Below are 19033 nucleotides of genomic sequence, written 5' to 3' on the forward strand. Positions count from 1 at the left end.
TTTCACAAGAAGCTTGCACTTTAGAGACTGAGTACGTAAACAACAAAATGCTGATAACTCACAAAAAAACTGTTGTCTTGGTTTACATGCATACCAGTAACCTTGCAATGCAAGTAAACCACGTTTAGAAATCTTTATTAATACATCAGTTTATTTCCCAATAGTGACATCAAAACTTAACCTTTCGTGTATCTGACTCTGAGTATTCAATTTGTTATGTCTGTTTTGATGTTGAATAAAGCATTAAAAACTGAAGAGCGTTCCAACACGGGACACTTTCGGACTCATATATTATCCTCTCATGCAGTTACAGATGCAGCATTTTGGCTGTGGCACTTCTGCACGAGATAACACTTTTTTATAATTTCTTGGGTCAAGAAAGAGTCAGAGTTTGCAATATATTTCCTCATCCCCTACAGCGAAACAGTCACTTTGTCTGGATGTGCTTAAATCCCCAGTAATCATGCATTGTCGGCTTATTAAGCATAATCGGTGTAAGAACGTGCATGTAAACGCACTCATTGACAGCTTAAGTGATTACAAAGGGAGGGCTCTTCTCTTGCTTTCTGTTTATTACCAGTTCACAATCTGAATACAAGTTTAGTTTTTCATGCTGCTACTGTAAGTACACTGCAGAGTTTCTTGGTTGAAACCAACGGATGAGACAAAACAGGACACCGATTTCTAAATTATTTAATTCAACAATTTTTGCTGTGGTACTGAAATTGGTACAGAGAATCACGAAATTTTACTGGTATTGGTACAGACTACTGAAATTTTGGTACCATGACAACCCTAAAAGAGACCTCAGACACACTCAAAAACACTTTTTTAAGAGACATTATTTAGCATATGCTTTTTATGTGAAGCTACAGGAAGTGTATTCTCTGTAGTTTTATTTTAGTATTATTTATGTACTTTCATAGTATTCATTATTTTGAAATACCCATTTGGTTGCACTTTATTTTAAAGGTCCTCTTTAGACATTAGACTACTTTCAACTACATGTCAACTAACTCTCATTAGAGTAATAGACTATAGTAAAATGTTAGTAGACTGTTAGTGTAGGTTAGGGTTCGGGTTAGTAGAATAAGTTGACGTTGTTGCAAAGTTGCTCATAGTCAGTAGAATGTCTGAATGTAAAGTGTTAACAAATATTAAGCAGGTAGTCTAATAATATTCTAAAAATAATATATAATAATGCAAAATAATAATAATAATGCAAGACTATGATCATTGCTACTAATCAACTCATATGTTGATGTGTTGATCACCTGCAAACTTTTATTATACTATTTTTAGTCTTTTATTCCATTTGACTGTCAAATATTCCAGCCTTTTTATCGATAAAAATTGCAAGGATCTGAATGGCCTGTGTGGCATTGATGCAAGATGCAGTGAAGCACGAGGCATTTTGATAAACTGCGTTCAGTGATGGAATTTTGTTTGGAATATGTTGATAAATTATTCTCCCTGTCTGAGATCAATAAAACACACTTCGGGTCACTTAAGACCTGTCAGTGCATGCGGCACATACAAATGATTCATTAGGCTATGTTAATTAATCCTGCAGTTCTCTAGTGGCTTGTTTCGGTGAAGTGATTTTCCACAGAGAAGAAATTTAAATGGGCCTGATCTCCATCTTGTATTGAGTTTCATCCTCTTATTTTGAGTACATTTCACTTTCCTTCAGACTAAAAAACAAAGTGCAAAGTAAATTTCACAGAAATGTCAATCAATATTGTGTTCTTGTTTTTGGTTGCTTCGTGAAGTTTTTCCTGTTGTGTAAAACCACCAAATGCCTTTTCTACCTAATGTGCTGATGAGAGGAAATATTAATTATGAATGAATTCTTAAGTAGCCAGAGTCCACTGTGACAATGCTGGTGACACACTGAATTGAACATTAATTATTCTGAAGGACATTTTGCTAATTTGCTTAATTATTTTAGATTATTAATTAATAAGATGGATATTTTTCCACTGGGAAGACATAGTAATTTGAGCATGCAGAAATCTTTCAAGGAATTGTGCAACAATCAAGCCCTGTCAAGAGACGTCCACATGTGATACCTGTCATATGACTTTTGTGATGAATAACAGAGTTGGTTGACCAACATTAAGCAGTGAAATACAAAAAGAATCCATTTGTTCAGCCTCCAGCCTAACCAGCAGGTTTCTTTTCACCTTGAAATCAAGTCTGTCACCAACAGAGATGGTGTGAGCCATGGTGTGACCAAAAGGAGATATATGTGAAAGAAGAAACTGAGTTTCTCCTTGCTGTTGGGCACACACTGGCAATAGGACCTTGAATTTTGCGTGTTTGCCCATTCAGAGGAGGAAACCATCTCACAGAGGTGCCAGTCTATGCCAAGGTGAGTTGCCATGCCAGCTGGAGCAGATGCCAGTGAGTTAGACAGCCAGCCAGACAGAATCCGATGCCATCTGTTTAACGCCAAAATTCAGTCACCCACTTTGACTAAACCGAAACACGCTGCCCATTAGATGAGGGTCTTCTTATTGCTACTGCCCACCAGCTACTATCTGTTAATCATGGTAAACATGTGAGTCAGTAAGTGGTCTGACTCTGCCACTTACACAATATTTATGAAGCCATTCTGACTGTGCATTTGTGTGTTAATGATTTGGGATTTTTACGTCAGGAATTTTGTGTGAATGTACATCTGTATGGCTACACGGGAAGTATGACACTATTCGAAAAAATAATTATCTGTAGGCACAGAAGGGTTGAGGCTAATGGATGGAAGAGAGCAGGAAAATACAGCTGTGATTCTGCAAAGAGAAAATTTGTCATGATTCAGTCTTTTGTCATGATTTCAGAGATGCTGCTGAATTGTTCCATTTCCATCACCAGTTTTTTGAATCCTGGAGTTTTTGTTGCGCAGATATCCTACGCTCTCTCTTTCCCACCATCTGTGTGAAAGCTTTCTGGGCTCTGGAGTACAGCTGAGGTTTTATTCCTGCTGGCACAAAGCATTTTATTTTCACCACAGCATGAAGGTGGTGCGCTTTGACAATTAAATCCTACATTAGCCACCATCCCCTCAACCTGCCTCAGCCCATTCTTTTCAACAGCTGTACAGTACCTTTCATTCCTTTACTTTGCTTTCATCTATATCTATACCTTGACTTTTGCCTCCTGTGTGCTTGGGAGAGAGAAGAAAGCAATTGAAAACCATTATAAAGGCATCCACAATCCAAGCAAAGAACTAGAGTGAGTGGGTTTCATGCAGTATTGATGAATACATTTAATTACTTATGTCTACAGAAAAGGTACCCAAGCTGATTTTCTGCCAGATGGGTTCATACACATATAATTTTATAATAACTTTATGATTCACTTTAATGTTAATTAATCTGTTTTATTTATTTTTCTTAGTGAAGCAGCATACCTGTAATTAGTACAATGTGCATCAAACCATGTTATGGCTTTCCGCACACACACTACCATTCAAAAGTTTGGGGTCAGTAAGAATTTTATTTTTAAGAAATTAATACTTATTCTACAAGGATGCGTTAAATTGATCAAAAGTGATAGTAAAGGCATTTAAAATGTTACAGAAGATATCTGTTTCAAATAAATGCTTTTGAACTTTTTATTCATTAAAGAATACTGCAAAATCACGATTACCACAAAAATATTAAGCTGCCGAACTATAAGAACTGTTTTTTTTAGCACCAAATCAACACATTAGAATGATTTCTGAAAGATCATGTGACACAGAAGACTGGAGTAATGATGCTGAAAATTCAGCTTTACCATCACAAGAATTTTAAAATATATTTAAATAGAAAAGTGATTTTATATTGTAAAAGTAATATTTTGCTGTATTACTGTTTATTCTGTATTTTTGATCGAATTAAAGCATTGGTGTGCTTTAGAGACTTTCAAAAACAAAAATCTTACTGACCCCAAACTTTTGAACGTTAGTGTGCTTTTCTGTACAGCCATTCAAAAGCAATTGAAACACAATAAACACTATTTTATAGGCCTAGACGTCATGTGATCAGCTTAATTTTTATGCAGAATCTATCCAAGACAAAGCTATAATGCACATGCTTTTGTTACTCTAAAATAAGACTTAATGCAGAGTAATTTACTTATTCAAATTCTATAATAGAATATTTAAATGAAATTTTCATGTTACCAAGGCCACTTGGAGTCTTGCATACATGTGGCTCTAAATTCTACTCTAAATTTAGAATAAGTTTAAGTACATACTTATTCAAGAATCATTATTTCTGCATTAAAGGTCCCGTTCTTCGTGATCCCATGTTTCAAACTTTAGTTAGTGTGTAATGTTGTTGTTAGAGTATAAATAAAATCTGTAAAATTTTAAAGCTCAAAGTTCAATGCCAAGCGAGATATTTTATTTAACAGAAGTCGCCTACATCGAACGGCCAGTTTGGACTACATCCCTCTACTTCCTTCTTTAATGACGTCACTAAAACAGATTTTTGACTAACCTCCGCCCACAGGAATACACAAGAGTTGCGTTTGTAGAGTGTGTTTGTCGCCATGTCGTCGGAACGCTGTTATTTTCATCCCGCAGTCCAATCACCGGGTCTGATTCCGGCTCAAATTGATAGGGTAAAATTAAAGACATGTTTACAATAACACTGAGCGTGTGCATCTCCACGTTATGGTAAGAGGCGTGACCTTTCCGGGCAAGGTTCGCTAAGCTGCTGTCGAATCACAAAACAGGAACCGCTGGCACAATCAGAACTCGTTACGTATTTCTGAAGGAGGGACTTCATAGAACAAGGAAGTCATCAGCCCGTTTTTATGACAGTGGAAACAGCGGTATACAGATAAGTAAATTATGTGAAAAATACTGTGTTTTTTTACACGCGAAACATGAACACATGTTATATTGCACACTATAAACACAATCAAAGCTTCAAAAAAACACGAAAAACGGGATCTTTAAAATGTTTGCACACAAGTTAACAGACAAATACGTACACACGGTTAGTGAAAAAGACACATTGTGTATGTTCCTGTGTATGTGGAAAACTCTCAATGACGTACTTGCGTGTGTGTGTGTGTGTGTGTGTGTGTGTGTGTGTGTGTGCGTGCGTGCGTGCGTGCGTGCGTGCGTGCGTACGTGTGTGTGTGTGCTTTATAGCACACTGCTGATACCTTTGCCACTGCTGTAGTGTCAGTGTAATGAGGCATGATGTGAAGCAGCATGACAATACAGGAAACCACATCCACTCCATATCTATATTCAGTATCCTCCTCAGTCCTTAAGTGCACACACAGACATGTGCATTACATGAGACAATGGCCGAGATATTACACTCCAGCTTCTCCCTGCTCTAATGGTCATGTTCAGGCAGGAGAGACTGAAGTGACTGTTTGATGGCCATATCCTGTGCACAGCAGCAGCCAGAAGTAAACACCACTCTGCCTGGCGCACTGTATGTTTGGGCACGCAAGATAAAATTTTTCAGTCCGATGCAGAGGCAATACCTGATATGTTCCAGTCCAATATTGTTGAACACAATTTACCGCCTCATTGTCCCGGTGCATGCAGACCTAGTTTGGTTGTTTTTCCTGGCAAGGTGACACTACATATGTTTGCAGGTTGATATGAACAGCTTCAGATACAGCTGCAGCCCTTCGTCTTTCATATGTGTGCATTTTGGCTTTCATTCTTTTTTTCTCTCTCTCTTTATTTATTTATTTATTTATTATGTTTACAAAAACATCAGTGCAGTGTTTCCCAATCCTGTTCCTGGAGGCACACCAACAGTACACATTTTGGATGTCTCCCTTATCTGACCCATATATTTCTGTTCTTGGAGAAGGGGTGGGCACTTCCAGTCCTGGAGGGCCACTTTACTGGACAGTTTAACTCCATCTCTAATCAAACACTCCTGCCTGCAATTTTCAAGAATCCTGAAGGCTGTGGTTAGATTTTTCAGTTGTGTTTGATTAAGGATGAAGCTAAACTCTGCAGGACAGTGGTTCTCCAGAGTGCCCCACCCCAGTCTTGTAGTCTGTACGAGCAAGCTGATGAGTTAAAACAGGTGTGTTAGATTAGGAAAAGTTTGAAAATGTATACTGTTGGTGGTCTTTTAGGAACAGGGTTGGGAAACACTGCATTTAGCCTGGTGTGGTGAGAAATCGAGTCGGCAATGCCAAGTCAAAAATTATCACAATGTCTTGACCAATTATAATCTATTTAACTATTGTATGATGTTTATTACATTAAGTGCACAAACAACATGCTTGAAATATAAAATGAATGCCTATATATATTGCATAATAACACAAATTGGAAACACAACCATGCTTAAAAATGTTTTTATTTAAGTAATTTAATATTAATTTTACTCAATAATATCAATGTGGTATAGTATATAATAATACTATAATAAATTGTCATGCTAAGTACACAAAAGGTAGGTGGTCGTGGCAGCAAACACACTGTGTGATGATCATGCTGAATTTCTGACACTGTCAGAAAATTATCGCAGTCTATCTTTGGTCGCAAGACCGTGACAATGGGCGCCTTTGAACCTCTCTCACTGTATGACATAGGACCCCCGTTTAGGAGCAACAATCACAGAAATCGCCACGATTGTTTCACTATGTTAATCTTTTGTCTGGGACAGCCGGGCTTTATTGTGTATGTATAAAATGTACAAATAGGTCAGGGATAGGCAATTCCAGTGCTGGAGGGTCAATGTCCTGCAGGGTTTAGCTCCATCCCTAATCAATCACACCTGAAAGTCTTCAGGATTACTTGAAATTTCTTTATAAAAGAATTATATTCTGAAGAATAAACCCAAATAACTACATCTGAATTCTTATGATGCATGGTATCAAATACTTTTGTTATATAAATGAACCATGAAAGGTGAGTGATTAACTTCACACTTGTCTATGCTTTTCTGTGCCTTTAAAATTATTAAAATACTGCATGTAAAATTAAAATAACTTGCAGAACCATTTAATGCCATTCACTAGAGACTTGCTTTCTGCAACTCTGGTATCATCTAGAATTCATCTAAGTTTCCAGCTTGTAAATACGACTTCACTTGGTGTGCTCGGAACTTGTAATTACTATATTTTAGACTGCACACGAAGGGCACAATGATATAGACAATATAAAATAATATAATTTAATTATAATAATCTATATATAGGTCAGTGAGCCCAATGCATGTCTGAAGTGAATGGCGAAAGTTAACTCAACTTTCAAGGTTTAGCTAGTTATTTTAGTTTATAAAGTTATAAATATAGATATTTTTCTTACAAAAACCAATCGCTTCACTTCTGAAGACCTTTATTAACCTCCTGGAGCTGTATGGATTATTTGTATGATGAATGGATGCATTTTGGGGGGGCTTCAAAAGCTGTCCATCCATTTACTACCATTATAAAGCTTGGAAGAGCCAGGCTATTTTTAAATATATCTCCGAGTGTGTTCGTCTGAAAGATAGTCATACACACCTAGGATGCCTTGAGGGTGAGTTAATCATGGGATAATTTTTTTTATTTTTGGATGAACTACCCCTTTAATGGGTTTTTATTGCAACTATAGTGTCCATTATAGCTGTCTTGAAAATGTTTTAAATGTCAGAAAAAGTTGGCGAGTATCCTTGCTTGTTAGCCTGTTAATGTTTAGCATGTATTTATTTAGCAGACACTTTAATCCAAAGTGACTTACAAATGAGAATAATACAAGCATATGTGATTAATCGAAGAGAAGATAACTGCTATCTGATTATTAGCTACAGAGGGACAACAAGAGAAACGGACCAAGACAAATGAAGATTCATGTCAGCAGACAGCAGCTTTAATCACAGTACTACTGTATCCCCATTCATTCCATTGTCTAAGGAATATTCATTGAAATTATAGATACATCTCTAGATGTAGCTAGAAAGTGCAGTGGCCTTTTCTTGGGGAAAAAAAAAATTGATTTTATACATTGATTTGAATTGTTTTGTTCATGTTTTTGTCCTTGATGTTATTTTAAACAGTGTAGCTGTGAGAAATATTACTGGTGCCAGAGTTTGCACTAGTCTAAATGGAAAGTGTTTAGTTTGAATCAGCTTTTCTGTGAGGTACAGAGATGGAATGTTTATAACAGATTGGCTGCTGAATGGGGAATTGCTGTACACTGTTTGCATTGGATTACTGATGGAGTTATACAGGTAGATGTTTTTTATTAAGCAAGCTCTCCAGATATCAAAGAAGTAGTGAAAGTACAAAGCAGCAGTGAAGAGTTTTTTTTCTTTGAAACACTGGCTTTTAAAGCTACAAGCTAATTTGAAGTTGGACTCAATTTTTTAAAAAGGAATTTGTGAAGTGAACTATCAGATGATATTTTTAATTATTAATGTATTTAATGTATTTCAATGTAATGTATTTTTAATTATTTGCAATAAATGTAGAAAACATCATAATTTATACATGCATTATTGAACTTCAATATATTAATGAACAACTGCATTTGACTAAATATTCTGTGAAATTATTAATTAATACTTTGTATATCACCACAAAAAAAGATTAGTTTTATATCATGTAGGCAATATCTTGCACCTCAGACTATATTTTTAACTGATTTCATTATACCAGAAAATAGTTCCACCAGAAAGGCTTTTAACTATAGTCTAATTGGTTTATATTATAGTTATTTGTACAAAATTGCAGGCTAATCATAAAACATTGTTGAGAAATTTAAAGCAGGCATAAAAGAGGCATAAAAGTAGCTATTTATTTCCTGCTGAATGATTGTGTGTTGATTTATGACTAGTTGATGTGGCTCCTGATCCTTGGGGTTATGCTTTATTTAGAAATACATCAAATGAAAAAGATTTGCCAGTTCATTATTAGAAAACAAATGCTCTGTTTGAAACTGACCATCCAAAGGGATCACCTTGTTGTCATTTTAGTTTATATTAAATGCAAAACCTATAATTTTGAAAATGTCAAATGCTAGAAAATTGCATTTATACTCAAATTATCTCAATTTAATATCATTTAACACTCTTTTGGAGTTTTGGAGTTGGTGTTGTCAGAGCCTTAAAGGATTAGTTCACTTTTAAATAAACTTTTCCTGATAATTTACTCACCCCCATGTCATCCAAGATGTTCATGTCTTTCTTTCTTCAGTCGAAAAGAATTTAAAGTTTTTGATGAAAACATTCCAGGATTTTTCTCCTTATAGTAGACTTGAATGGGCACTAAACGGTTGAAGGTCAAAATTAGTTTCACTGCAGCTTCAAATTGTTCTAGATCATCTCAGATGAGAAATAAGGGTCTTATCTAGTGAAACCATCGCTCATTTTCTGAAAAAATTGAAAATTATATAAGTTTTATCCATAAATGCTCATCATGAACTAACTCTCTTCTTCTTCTCTATTAGAAATCCGGCAGAGTAGACGCTGCTAAGCGTATTACTGCCCTCCACAGGCCAAAGTTTGAACTAATTGTCATATACTATTGAACTAGCATATTGCATATAAAAATTAGTTCAAACTTTGGCCTGTGGAGGGCAGTATTACGCTTAGCAGTGTCTACACTGCTGGAATTCAAATAGAGGAGAAGAAGAAGAGAGCTAGTTCAAGATGAGCATTTATGGATAAAACTTATATAATTTTCAATTTTTTTCAGAAAATGAGCAATGGTTTCACTAGATAAGACCCTTATTTCTCATCTGGGATCATGTTGAACATTTTGAAGCTGCAGTGAAACTAATTTTGACCTTCGACCGTTTGGTGCCCATTGAAGTCTACTATAAGGAGAAAAATCCTGGAATGTTTTCATCAAAAACTTTCATTTCTTTTCGACTGAAGAAAGAAAGACATGGACATCTTGGGTGACATGAGGGTGAGTAAATTATCAGGAAAAGTTTATTTAAAAGTGGACTAATCCTTTAAGGCCTGGTGGTGGCAGATCCAGTTCTCACGATGGACAGAACACTCTGCAGAGTTATTGTTTGGATTTCTGTAGTGCCTCCTATTGACTAGTTGTTGCTTGTTTAGTTTGGTCTTATTGCGATGTCTCTGAAATCGATTTAATCTGCCTCTCTCCACTGCTGGTTTGTGTTCACGTGATCCACCAAGTGGAAAGCCCTAGACGTGCACAAACCCACACATGTGTACGCATTCGCACAAAATCAATATGTTTCATTTCAGAACTCTTATCTGTTCCTCTGTGCTTGGATTGGTAAAGCAGATTAACCTAGACTTTTTCAGCTCTGACTAAAATAATACTATTGAAAATGATGTGGCAAAATATGAAAGTCCCTTATCATTGTACAATAAAGATCAGTTGTCAATTTCACACAAAAACAGTACATGCTATCCATGATGAGCAATATTTGAGTAATATTTACTGGAATAAGGCATGTTTTTAAGGCACAGTGCAGTGGTTTGGAAAGAAAGATAATAATTTTAATGAAATGTATGCTATCTCTAAATACATATTGTAAGTAGAATCTGTGGTGGTGGTGGTGGTAGGCTATTAAAGTATTAATGAATGCCATTATTGATATTTTTCCAATTTCATTTTTTTTTTCTCACAATTAACAGCAGCATTTGAGGTTTGATTGCAAATTTAATCTTCAGCATCATGAAAAGGTCAGAGCTGCTGTGTTATGTTTTGTGCTTTGGCACTGATCTCCAAGACTTTTCATAATGTTTCTTTTTTCATTAAGCACTTTGATGCCTTTGCTCTGCAAACCGCCCACTTTTTACCCAACATAATACGATTTTGGTGTCCATTTAAAATCAATGGCAATGACTGGAAGGAGCTTTAGCGTAAGCCGCTAACAGCGGCTAATGTGGCAAGGAGGATTTATCACGTTGTGACAGATTCTATTAAACCACTCTAAAAAGGTCAATCAGTTCAGAAACGTGTTTATAGATATTTTCTCCCGGCCTTTCTTGTATGCTGCTCCGTCTCTGTCTGGCTCTAAAGTTGTTTGGCTAGTCGTCAGGTGTGGTCCAACATGTCTTTGTGTTTCCACAGAGCTGGAGGTGACCATGGAAAATATTGATTATGTTGAGCTAAAGCCACTAACGGCTTAATCAGATCATCTCACTGTTATGAAGAATCTGTTTGCTGAAAGAGCTTTAGTTGCAACATGTTTCTTTGATCTCTTCTTCTCTTTTTATAGGATTAGAAATATTTTTGGAGTATTCAAATAGCAAATGTTGAAGTCTGAATTGACCAAGATCACACACAAAAACAATGTAAAGCCAGACGATAATTTATATAGCTCAAAAACTTCATCGCCTTCCCAGCTTTCATCCCTCCTCTTTCAAACAAGGTTCGATAGATCAGAGTTAATTGACCTCCGAATTGAACTTTACAAGCAACACAAAATGTCAGCAGTACCTTTAAAATGCAAAATAATAATGATTATAATTTAAAAATCTATACTTGCCGTCTGTGTATTGACTCTATTTTGGGATGAAAGAGTACACTGTGTTATACTATATTGATTAGCTTCCTCTCACTTTAGTTCAGAGCATTAAAATACCATCACATTGGCCAAATGAAGAAACAAGGAAATTGCTAGACAACAAGTCAGTTAAAACCCTAACCTCTATAAAAAGTTACATGGTAAACATGTAACTAAACATTATTTTATTTATTTATTTATTTATTTATTTATTTATTTATTTATTTATTTATTTATTTTAGTTTAACTTAAGATTACATGGAGATTAATAGATTATTTACATTCCTGTAGACATGCATTTTCAGGTGACCACTTTGGGAGACATTGATATCCAGGAGACCTGGGATGTGTAGGATATTTTGCAGATTGCAAGTTTTATGATAGATTGAGAAAAATTTGTGGAGCAGCTTGTGTAATACAAATTTAGAATGTTCATTTGAGGGTTTTTTTGTACTTCCTATAACACAAGGCCTGAGGAATATAAACTTTCATTTTATTTTATATGAAAAAAAAAACTTCATAGTTGAGTATGCAGACATTTTGTTTTCTTGTTAAACAAAGTACCATCATCTTTTAAATAGCTTAATTCAAGGCTTAAGAATTTCATTTAAGTTTCAATTAGTGATATTTACAGTGTGTTGCTTAGTCCTCTCTGCTTTGTGTATCTCACTAATGAAAGTCTTTGAAAAGCTATTGTACCTGTCTCTGTCTCTCTCTTACTTCCTTTCTCTTTGCCTATGCTGAATGAACACACAAGCTAAGCCTATTGTTCAGTACAAGGATTAAACACCTAGGCCTTCATCCTTGGATTAAGAAGGTGAATCACTTGTAAATTAAGTTTTCCTGTCATCGTCCACTGGGATGTTGGGGAAAGTTCAAAAAGCATTGAATTATTCCCTTTTTCTCTGAATAAATCATACATGGAGCATTGTCAAATTATGAACTTACTATGGAAGTAATAGCGGAAATATCTGAAAATATCTTAAACCAATTTGTATACAGTAAAGCAGGTCTGTCGTGTGAGACTGTCTATATTAAACCAACACACTATGAAAATTTATATTAAAGTAAGTAAGGGGGTACAGGACTGGCTTTTCCAGAGATTTTCGGCTATTCTGAAAAGGCGACATTTTAACGCTTTCCTCTTAAAATAAAAAAAAAAAATCATACAAATACATTTCACTGCAAGGTTTAAAGAAACTAACCAGAATTCTAATAATTCTCTCATTTGTTGAGGAGAACATGTTTATATTCTGATTGCTGCCTGTAATAATTCTGAGAATGGTTGCACTGTTACATTTCATCATCCAAGTTTATTTTTCATTTCCTCTCCATTTTCTTTGCGTCTGTGACATTTCTCACTAAATGAATTATTAATATCAAGTTCAGCAGCTTCAAAACATCAGTCCACAAAGAGATTAAAATCATGCTTCTAATTAAGCATTAAAAAAAATAAATGTGAAAGATGGCACATGTTAGTGGCTGGGATATATTAGGCAGCAAGTGAACATTTTGTCCTCAAAGTTGTTGTGTTAAAAGCAGGAAAAATGGGCAAGCGTAAGGATTTGAGCGAGTTTGACAACTGCCAAATTGTAATGGCTAGACGACTGGGTCAGAGCATCTCCAAAACTGCAGCTCTTGTGGGGTGTTCCCAGTCTGCAGTGGTCAGTATCTATCAAAAGTGGTCCAAGGAAGGAACAGTGGTGAACCGGCAACAGGGTCATGGGCGGCCAAGGCTCATTGATGAACGTGTGGAGTGAAGGCTGGCCCGTGTGGTCCGATCCAACAGATGAGCTACTGTACTGTAGCTTAAATTGCTTAAAAAGTTAATGCTGGTTCTGATAGAAAGATGTCAGAATACACAGTGCATCGCAGTTTGTTGCGTATGGGGCTGCATAGCCGCAAACCAGTCATGGTGCCCATGCTGACCCCTGTCCACCGCCGAAAGCACCAACAGTGAGCATCAGAACTGGACCACGGAGCAATGAAAGAAGGTGGCCTGGTCTGATGAATCACGTTTCCTTTTACATCACGTGGATAGCCGGGTGCGTGTGCATCACTTACCTGGGGAACACATGGCACCTGGATGCACTATGGGAAGGCAAGCCGGCAGAGGCAGTGTGATGCTTTGGGCAATGTTCTGCTGGGAAAACTTGGGTCCTGCCATCCATGTGGATGTTACTTTGACACGTACCACCTACCTATGCATTGTTGCAGACCATGTACACCCTTTCATGGAAACGGTATTCCTGCATGGCTGTGGCCTCTTTCAGCAGGATAATGCGCCCTGCCACAAAGCAAAAATAGTTCAGGAATGGTTTGAGGAGCACAACAATGAGTTTGAGGTGTTGACTTGTCCTCCAAATTCCCCAGATCTCAATCCAATCGAGCATCTGTGGGATGTGCTGAACAAACAAGTCCAATCCATGGAGACCCCACCTAACAACTTACAGGACTTAAAGGATCTTCTGCTAACATCTTGGTGCCAGAAACCACAGCACGTCTAGTGGAATCCATGCCTCGATGGGTCAGGGCTGTTTTGGCAGCAATAGGGGTATCAACACAATATTAGGAAAGTGGTCATAATGTTATGCATGATCAGTGTGTATGTATGTGTATATATATATATATATATATATATATATATATATATATATATATATATATATATATATATATATACTTCTACCCTGACTCCTTTCACCTAGTCATGTCAGTCATGACTAGGTGAAATATCCCACTAATTTACACCACACTTCAGTCATGCTGGAAGCTTGTCAACCATTAGTCAGAGGTTTATTCATGCTCACAGTGTGTTAGGGCTTAAAATTCACTTGGCAATGAACAAACATTCCAGTCACTCTCTCCTACGGGAAAAAAGGAGATCTTTCTCATTCTGTAAGTTTGCTCATATTTTCTCATTGTTTCATCACACCCAAGATCTTTCATTAACTTTAATGATGTAGACAAGAAATGAGTTTATTCCAGTTTGTATGCTGTCGACATACGTTAGCTTGGTGAAAGACAAACAGACCAGCCACCATCTTCCAAAAATCATTTGGCAACTTCCCCCATGCAAGCTCAGGGAGTGATTTATTTTCAAGGATCCTTTAATAAAAATGACAAAACAAAACAGCCCAGCAGAGATGAATCAGCACACAGCTGAAAGACCAAGAAGGTCAGAACTCATCAGAAAATCATTTAGTCTCATTTCATCATCGCTGGGGAGCAAAGAACCAAACTCAAAAAGGATCATTTGTGCTAATATAATGTTTGCATCATACAAAGCATTGTATGCTAAATGGTGTCTGCAGGGCCTGTTTAGCATGGAAGTTGTTTTGTTGAAGAGCCTTTAATAAACAGTCACTAAGCCTTTATTTTATTCTGCTGTTTGACAAACATTCAGCTTTTTGTTTAGCTGTGGTCTACAAGACAGACCAGCACCAAACCAAGTCTTATATGCAGGGAAATTAGCATCAGCTTACAAAAACATATAAATAGGTACACAACAGGGGCTTTTGCTCTGAAGGAACCTTTTCACAGTTCCTAGAACTATTGGCTGAAGTACCCAGATTTTGCAGTGTTCGCACCGCAGGAACAAGGAACAATTTTAGTTCCAGGAACTCCTTTTTGGGGAAATAAATTAGCTCCTACTTCAGAGTAGGGTCTAAACAAGCACTGTAGGAACTATCAGTGATGTGAGTATACATTGATTGGTCAAACATATGTAAAACACTGGCACCCAGCATTTTTAAAAAGCCGTGTAAACATGCAACTTCACGAACAAGGAAAACAGGGTTGTGTTCTTTTCTCCACCTTGATACTGAAAGTTGTCATAAGAGATTTAGTCTCTTAGCTCCAATTTCTGCTCTTTCAGTTGCGTACATTCTGTGTTTACATTCCATCTGTGTTACGAAACCCACAACAAACAACAAACACAGCTCCGATCACGGCATCTTCCATCCTCCGGTTTTTAGCGTTTGTAAATGCCACACTTAAAGACGCCGCTGTCGGCTGCTTCACAGTTCCTAATCCCGGTGCGAATACAACCAGGAACATGGCCCGGGGCAGAAATTAGTTCCTGGGGAACTATCCTAGTGGCTAGTTCCTATAACTGAGTTCCTAAACTATTCGGTGTGAAAGCCCCTAACCATTCAGAACTTTCGGGTCAGTAAGACTGGAGTAAAGGCTGCTGAAAATTCAGCTTTGCCATCATAGGAATAAATTACATTTTAAAAATATATTAAAATAATATTAATAATATATAACAATTATATATTATAATATATAATAATATATATTAATATTAATAATATATATATAATTATAATAATATTTCACAATATTGCAGCTTTACTGTGTATTTAATCAAATAAATGCAACCTTAGTGAGCATGAGGAACTGCAGTAATTTCAAAAACATTAAAAAAATCTAATGTCTGACAAATATCACAGTATATGTGTGTACCTATGTGTATTTTTACAGACATTTACAGGAAACAGTGACACAGACACAGTGGTCCAACACAAACTCCCTCACTCAATCAGAACTCGATATATGCGTCTTCTGCCCCTTGAGGGAAGCCCCAGAGGAGGAATGGGTCTACGGCTAGAGGTCTATGGCTGCACATACAGTGAGTGATACCTTACATGAACTGATCTGTAGAAATCATGGTAGAGATTTTCCATTGATTTTTTTTTTTAAACTAAACTAATGATATTTTCCATCATACCTCTAAAACTAACTGTCACACAAACCTTTCTGCATGTTTATATTTCATTGAGCCATTATGTAGTATGTTTATTTAGCCCTTCTCCTAGCAAAGTCGGTATGAAATGGAAGTTGCGATAGTCTTTTCTTTCCCTATTGTGATGTATATCCAAGTAAAACGGCTTCTCAAATAAGAAGAATTGTAGGATGGGACTTGATTTTGTCTATTGGGAATCAATTGGATTGTTGGATGTTTGTGGTTTGCTATTGATGCAATCTCATGTGAGTAACAGGTTGTCCCACCCTTAGTTAAAAAAAAAAAAATGACGTGCAGAGATAAATGTATAATGTATAATAAATATTCCAGAAAAACTAAGAATTGTCTATTTTGATTTCATGGTCAAAGCGTTTTTAATGAAGGTACTTTGATATCCTTCCCACAGTGTAGGTGAAACTTGACACATACACACACACACACACACACACACACTTGCATTAGTTTGTTTTTGCATATTTTATACCATACTTCAGATCTGAAGAAGTCAGCTGCATTCAAACATTCAACTCAGCTTCATTTTCAAATCAACAGGAAGTACAAGAGCGGACAGATCTTGGAAGGTCAGAGAAAGTTCAGAGAGCTGAGGGTCTTCTCACATTCTCTTTGATCTCCTTTTGCTGTTTTCCTCAGAGTCAGACGTAGCTGACTTCGACGGTCGCAGTGCCTTACTCTACCGGTTCAACCAGAAGTCCACCAGCACAGTGAAAGACGTGATATCCCTGAGATTCCGGAGCCATCAGGCAGAAGGTGTTCTGGTTCACGGAGAGGGACAGAGAGGAGATTTCCTCACTCTGGAGCTTCAGAGAGGAAAACTCATTTTGCATCTCAATTTGGGTGAGAGGAAGAAAAGGGCAGAACAAAAGATAAGCAAGAATAAGAAAGGAGTGGAATTTTTTCCCCCAAAGGAATATGAAATTGCTGAAGAATCTCATCCTGTATTATTCAAAATGACCTTCTATCCTTTTATTCTCACTCATGTGGCTCTTGATGGATCAGAGAGTGAAATAAGAGAAAAGTACCTGAGAAGTAACATGGATGGATGGATGGATGAGCCAGCTAAATTCTTTGCTTTAAGGGTGTGTTCACACTTGGCAGGTTTGGTTCAATTAAAACGAACTCTGGTGCAATTACTCAAGCTCATTTAGCCCAGCACACAGTCTTGTTTTGGATGTTTGATAAGGTCCATCGCAAAATATATGTCATACGCTCGGTATTAAAAATGACAGTGTGAGCACTACATGAACAAGGACTAAATGCTTAATTTTCTTTTTTGGTTCAGATCAAAAGAACCAAGAGAGCCGAACTACAAGTGTGAGCAGACCTTTAGGTTCCTAAGTCTATGTTCCTAGTCTCTCTTCTGCTGTCTCTGCACAGATGATGCCAAGCCCCAGTCTAGTGGTCGCTCATCTTCTGTCACGTTAGGAAGCCTGCTGGATGACCACCACTGGCACTCTGTTCAGATTGAGCGCTTTAACAAACATGTCAACTTCACCGTGGATGGACACACGCAACACTTCCGCAGTCAAGGACAAGAGGACACACTAGAGATAGACTATGAGGTGAGATCTGAGTGTAAATTATTATAAATCTGAATTATTTTCATTCAGTAAATTATATTTGTTTAGACAACACTGAAAATATGACTAAAGGCTATCCCCAATACACCAGTAGCTCCACACTGCAGTACAGGAGATCCATGCAGTGAGGTTGGATCCAGATCCAGGGGGTGGAGACGGGTAGGTTTAGGGATCAGTGTTTGGTGTAGGCAATCAGTACTATGACTGACATGACTAATAAAATCTTAAGAATCAGCTGCAGGGTGGCATTGGCCTGGCTTATGATGTCACACTTGGATGTGGGCTGGGTTGTTTGTCCACCGCAGGTTGCAGCGAGATGCTCCTCATATGTAAAGTGGGAGGAGTTGGATCTGGATCCAACCTCACCCCTGGATCCCATGTTCTGCAGTGAGGATCATCTCTAATACACAGCGGACACTGACAGAAAAAAAAAAATATTTAAAAGTAAATTCTTGTTATAACAAAACAAAACAAAAAGAAGAAAAGAATAAGATCTATTTCTGTGACATGCATAAAGATATCCCACTCCCTTGTTATCTGAAACCATGTTTCAAAATATTTTATTCAATCACTGTCACTGCAAACTTATGAAAGCCTGAAACAAAGTACCACAGAGAACAAAGTCAATGATTTCAGAAATCTCAGCACGGATATAGATGTAAACCAAATAAACACACACACATAGACCCTTTAAAATACACTACCGGTCAAAAGTAAAGGCTTGGATCACTGTGTTGGGTAGTGTAGAGGCTTGGATTGCTATCAGACCTAAGTGTTTTTCTAATTTACATTCACCTTTATTTTTGTTACACATTTTTCTGTCATTTTTTTCTTCAGCCTCCACCCTGTCTTCCATCCCTCCATTTATTCTTTTGTGTGTATAAGTGATTATTTCAAACATGAGAGCACCCCCCCACCCTTTTTTTGTATTTTTACTCATTCTCACTTAAATGATTAATGGGTTCAATACTGAATGAAAATTGATACCATTTATTATAGATTAACCTCGTTACAAACAGCTAAAATATTTACCACTTTCCTTTTCTCTCTATTTTTCTTTTCTTTGTTTTTTTTTTAAAGAGCTTCCAATGTTGACAAGAGAAGAAAAGTATATAATTTTCTCATTGAGTGCCTATTTGATACTTTGTACCATTACTATCAAAGTTCAGCACTCAAAAAAACAAGCAAAAGTGCTGATACACCACTAACAAAGCCCAACTAAAGACATGTTTCTGC

At 36.9% G+C, this 19033-nt stretch overlaps 1 protein-coding gene across 7 annotated transcripts in view; it reads left to right on the forward strand.

Moving 5' to 3' along the window:
* The window catches only part of cntnap5l (contactin associated protein family member 5 like), a 75812-nt gene that overhangs the window by 33147 nt on the left and 23632 nt on the right, over positions 1–19033 (forward strand). For all 7 annotated transcript variants that reach the window (XR_007182174.1, XM_048172957.1, XM_048172959.1 and 4 more), the window contains exons 4-6: positions 15938–16085; positions 16851–17054; positions 17595–17779. Coding sequence is in view for 6 of the 7 variants with exons in the window: in XM_048172957.1 (XP_048028914.1) it covers positions 15938–16085; positions 16851–17054; positions 17595–17779 (537 nt within the window). In the remaining variant the exon portion in view is untranslated. The remainder of the gene's footprint in view (positions 1–15937; positions 16086–16850; positions 17055–17594; positions 17780–19033) is intronic.

This window comes from Megalobrama amblycephala, linkage group LG21, assembly GCF_018812025.1.
Source record: "Megalobrama amblycephala isolate DHTTF-2021 linkage group LG21, ASM1881202v1, whole genome shotgun sequence".
Lineage (NCBI taxonomy): Eukaryota > Metazoa > Chordata > Actinopteri > Cypriniformes > Xenocyprididae > Megalobrama > Megalobrama amblycephala.